Source organism: Limulus polyphemus, unplaced genomic scaffold (assembly GCF_000517525.1).
Source record: "Limulus polyphemus unplaced genomic scaffold, Limulus_polyphemus-2.1.2 Scaffold47, whole genome shotgun sequence".
Classification (NCBI taxonomy): Eukaryota; Metazoa; Arthropoda; class Merostomata; order Xiphosura; family Limulidae; genus Limulus; species Limulus polyphemus.
Genome location: NW_013665657.1, coordinates 1,071,496 through 1,077,066, shown reverse-complemented (window position 1 = coordinate 1,077,066; position 5,571 = coordinate 1,071,496). Strand labels below are relative to the sequence as shown.

General features: G+C 34.1%; 1 protein-coding gene across 5 annotated transcripts in view; it reads left to right on the top strand.

The window, feature by feature from the left end:
- The window catches only part of LOC106462740 (UPF0769 protein C21orf59-like), a 27,634-nt gene that overhangs the window by 18,432 nt on the left and 3,631 nt on the right, over positions 1–5,571 (top strand). For 4 of the 5 annotated variants that reach the window (XM_022390272.1, XM_022390277.1, XM_022390266.1 and 1 more), the window contains exon 7: positions 1,055–1,150. In XM_022390272.1, the coding sequence (XP_022245980.1) occupies positions 1,055–1,150 (96 nt within the window). Of the gene's footprint in view, positions 1–1,054; positions 1,151–1,505; positions 2,017–5,571 lie in introns of those variants that run through there. The other variant, XM_013922692.2, reaches the window with a different exon arrangement.

Genomic DNA, 5,571 nt, shown 5'->3' with positions numbered 1-5,571 from the left:
GTTTCCCCTGAAGAAGAAAGGTCCACCTTTCAAAATTGCTTGGGTTATAGGGTTTTTATTTATTTCTATTTGCCCAATAATATAAGGTGTTATGATATGCTACCATAACAGCTCTATATTTCACCAAAGTTGGGCTTGGTATGGCCTTGTGGTAAGGAGCTTAACTTGCAATCTGAGGGTCATGGGTTCAAATCCCAGTCACCCTTTCACACATGGGGGTGTTATAATGTGATGGTTAGTCCTACTATTCATTGGTAAAAGAGTAGTCCAAGAGATGGCATTGGGTGGTGATGACAAGCTGCCTTCCCTCTAGTCTGTCTGCTAAATTAGGGACAGCTATCACAGATATCCCTCTTTTAGTTTTGCACAAAATTCCAAAACAAATCAAACTATATGGTTTTTGTTACATTTTATACTTTCCATTTTCTCATAGTTAATTTGATTAAATTTTAATTCTGTATTTTTGGAATATAGGAAAATAAAATGGATTATAATTACTTGTATAAAGATTAGCTTGCATTGTCGGTTTAGTTTGTGGATTTAGACCTATTGTAAGTATTGTAAGTTGGCTGCATGAACCATTTAATGTATACTTGACATTATGGCTTAAATTGCTTTATTGTTTAAATATTGAAAATTAAACAGACCTTACATTTTTTATAAAAACAAGTTCACTGCAATTTTTTTGATTTTTCACATTTCTTTTAATTTGTTCATTGTGTCTTGAAATTGTAGATATGTAGAAAATAACATTTCAGAGCTGTTTTTTGTTTCCCACAAGTCACTGCCTAATAAGTTTTTTTGTTGAATATCTGAACTGATCAGTTTGGCTGGTAATTAGTTATCTCTACCCAACTGAGTGGATTTAGGCCTATGGAATAATATTATATTTTGAGCTTTGTATTAGAAGGTAAGAAACTTTGCTGCATTTTTTGTTTTTAATGGTAGAAACCTAAGTTTTCACACACCTAAACCCAAAACTGAATTTACAGTTACTCATGAGAATGACAAATTCCCTTTTTCAGTATATCAATTATAATTTTTTTGCCCTTAGATTGGCCAGGGTGCCCCAGCTAGGGAGCCTGTGATGAGTGAAGAAGAACAGAAACGAATGATGCTTTATGCATATAGGAAACAAGAAGAAATGAAGGTAAAAAATGTTATGAGCAAAGTCTTTTTAACATGAGACAGTATATCAGTAATAAGTTTCAAACGCACCCACCCAACCATGGATACTGAATTCCTTCCTCAGCTGTACATTATACTGACACTAATCTTATATGACTACTCACTAGTAATATTCTAGTTTTTTGTTGAAAGTAAAACATCCTTTTAAAAATATGGAGAGAATATTTAATGAAACATATATTAGTAAATATATCTGTAAGAAGTATGACTACTTAAAATGTTATGTAAAAAAATTCTGTAGGATAAAACTGGTTTTGATAAAATTAGGATCAATATATATATATATATGTATCGGTGCTATATATCTTGGGTTTCAGAAATTGGAAGATAATGATGAAGATGACTACATGAACTCAGACTGGGCTGACAACAGTTTACTTAAACGATCTTTTCATGGCATGAAAGATGTGAAATGGAAGCCAAGATGAACAAAATTTTATAATAAACTGTACAAGACCAATAACAGCTATTATTTACAATATACTCTTTGAATAAATTTCTTTTATGTAAATGTACACATAAAACATTGCATTAAGTGTTCTCAGCTTTTCCATTTCCAGAAACTTGCTTTTTTTTTCATATTAGTAAAATACAATCAATTCATCCATGATATCCTAATCTTCAATAATCCGAGTATTTGAGAATAGTTTATGTACTGTCTTCTAGAGTGTGAAAGTTTTGCTGAATGAATGTTTCTTCACCCAATGTGCACAAGAATGACATATTTTCTATTTTTACTGTATCAAAGCACTGAGTAGATAAAACGTATGTACTGGTCCTGACTTTTAAAAAACAATAAAATCTCTAGTCTAATCTTAGTTTACAAAACCAGACCTTTTGTTCATTCTCAGTGCACAGATAATGCATCATGTACATTATCAAAAACTACCAAGGTAAAAGATAAAATTCTCTCAATATATATATATATCGTTACGTATCTGCTTGTTTGTTAATTTCCAGTATATAAGTACACAAAAAAATTACCAGATAACATGTTGTACACATATACAATTACTGTAAAGGTAATGGGTTTCACTCATTCTAAAATAATTAAACATTTCAAACACGTCGAGGGATAAACAATATTTAGATTTTTTTACTACTCACCCTAACTTTTTAGTAGTAAAAAAACAAAAGCGGTGACGTATTAACCACTTTAAGGTACTGTTACGTCTCTGATCGTTTGTTAATTACCCGTAAACATTCTTTCAGAAGAACTTCAGCGATACAACTCCTTTCTTAAATAAAACTAGCTTATTCTTTCACAATACAACTTTGCAATACACTTACTTTACACAGTCACTTTAACTTAAACATACGCTATAATTCACAATGATTTACACACTTTACTTACGGCTTGACTCGATTATCTGTCTATATCTTCAATCTCTCTGTCTGCTATTCCAGTTCCGATTAATTGTCTCGCTTTATCTGGCGCACTTATATACAGGAATAGAGGACGTCTAGCAAATACTGGATTATTCGTGATGTTCACCGATCCTTCTAGAAACTTATCAAGCGTTACCAGTGCACGCACTGGCTTTTTTCGTTATGTATATTTTAAGTTGTACCTTTCTTTCGATAACTCCTATTCTAACAAAAAAATCCTCACTTAGTTTTTCGTTTGTCTAATTAGTCTTCGATTCAGTTATTAAAATATAAAAAAAACTTACCCGTTCAGTTTCTGTGCCACGCGTGTTACTGATAGTCGTTTGTGCTCCATTGGAAAGAAATATTGTACAGAACTTTTTGCAATCTTTTTTAGAACTTTGTGTTTTGCAGGGGTGGATTAAGGGTCAGATGGGTCTGGGGTTAACTTTTTTCACCAGGTCTATTTGTGATCGCGACTAAAGACTAGGGTAAAAAAAACCAAAAAAAAAAACCACTAAACCTCATTACTTTTGGAGACAATGGAAAAATAATACTCACAGACTTGCAAGACTCGTTTAAGAATTAATGAGCAATATTAGATGTTTCTTGAATAAGACTGGTGCTCTAACACAGACAAAATTTGAACAACAAAGCATAGAAACAGAAAAGTTTGTTTGTTTGTTATGGATTTTGCGCAAAGCTACATGAGGGCTATCTCCGCTAGCCGTCCCTAATTTAGCAGTGTAAGACTAGAGGGAAGGTAGCTAGACAACACCACCCACCGCCTACTCTTTTACCAACGAATAGTGGGATTGAACGTCACATTATAACGCCCCCACGGCTGAAAGGGCGAGCATGTTTGGTGTGACAGAGAATCGAACCTGCGACCCACAGATTGTGACTTGAGCAACCTAACTACCGGGCCTAGACAGAAAAGAACAACAACTAATGGCTGTAAGGACTTCTTTGTGTTGGATTTCCATGTATTCGTCATAAAAATTTGAGGATAAGTATGAAACATGACCTTTTCCCTTATTTACGTGTTTTTGAATTGTTCAGCAAGAAATGTATCATCATCAGCCAATATCTCCAGTATTCCTAAGTAATCGCCATCATTCACTGAACCAACTATATCATCGCTTCCCTGAATGCTAGCATTCTGAATAATAAAAGCTTTATGACTGAGAGAATACGTTCTAGAATTTCGCGCCAGTACTTTTCCTTTGACTCCATTTTTTCTATTAAAGCCTTGTTGATTCGTCTGCTTTTGGTTTTACGAATAACAAATTTGGTGATGCAACTTTGGCGCAGTAAGCTTGTTTCCAGTCAGAGTAACCAGTTTTTGGTAGCGAAGAAGTTTCTAATGCTGTTGAAAACAATTTGCATATAATACAGAAGGCGAGTATAATACTTTGATGATAAGCAAAAAAGAAACATTCTCTTTTAACCGTTTCTACATCAGTTGTTCGTGATTATAAAAGTCTTCGCGTTTATACTTGTCACCCGGAATCGATTTTGTAAAAGCACTGCAATTTTTATCCATATACTGGCAAGAGGTAATCTCCGACAAAATAACAAAATCTTTCATTTCACCAGAAATCTCTGTACGTGGCCCTATGTCGAATGTAAAGGATGGGTTAGTATCTTCATCGTTGATTTCTCCCTGTTGGTAAGGTCTAGAATCAATTTGACGAGGTTGACGATCATCAGCATTGAAAATTGTAGTCTCTACATGATTTTTATCACAGTCTTGGTTGGCAGTTATGTTTTTGGCACTTTCTCATTGAGGGCAAGGATCGATTTGATATAGTGAGATTGACGGTCATCAGCATCAAGAGATTTAGTGTCTACATTGTTGTTTCCATTGTCTTGGTTAATGATGGTTTCGGCACTAGAGGACAAAGCCTATAAGGCCATTAGCTTTCTACTTTTAGTTACTACATCCTCTAATTTTTTCTCCCTCTTTCTTTGACGTTAGCTTTTCCCAACTGCTCATGTTTGTTCATCTGTATATTAGATAAAATAAACTCTTAATGAATAATACGTGTACACGTATAAGTGTGCTTGTGTGTGAGAGAGATGTCAGAACGAGTTGCCTAATAATATTATAACAAATGATCAGACATAATTTTCTGTGCTTAACTCAAAAACTTTAAATTTTGTACTTGAATGACGTGTATTGTGTACCTTCCTATCAATGATTCCTGTCAAGTTGTCAACGAATAATTTACAGCTGCTAAGTGGGCCACTGTAGGCTCACGAGTAATTATGGATTTTTACGAGATAACAATTTGCAAATTCTGTTCATGATAAACACTATCGTGGTTCATGATGGCACCGGTAAACAAGACTAATTCAGTTACTTATGGCCAGAATGCGTTACACTCATCACATTCATTAGCTGCTTTCGACTACTGTTAACTGCATAAATATATTTTAATGGAATTGTTTGCACTCTGAGTGTCATCCTCAATGCTTTCCTTTATTCTGTCATATTTTCATGCTTTCACAATAACATTTTTGCTTAAAACACTTTTATAGATTCTCTGAATTTTGGCACGATTATTAGGCGTTCAATTGCTAAAGCCAATGTCGAATTACTAAGCTGAGATATACGAGTTGCTTATATGCTCACGGCATTGGTAAACATGAGTGGTCTCACAGCTTCTCTCTCATAAATTATTTTATAAAAAATTCCAGCCAATGTTTAAAATTATGATTACAACCACTATAACAAATTATTTTCACACGCGGGGTTGCAGAGAAACATCATTTCCCGAGCACCCCAGTTGGGTAGAAAAGGCAAACTTAATGTTGTTCTCTGTTCTTTCAAACAAAATTACTGCCACATTTCGTTTTATTTTTCATGAGTAATTCAATTACTCATGGCCAGAAGGCGTTAGTTACACTCATCACATTCATAAGCTACTTACAACTATTGCTAACTGGGCATAAAATAACACTAAAGCATTAGTATTTACCCAAGAGAAACGCATTAATAGTTCTGATATA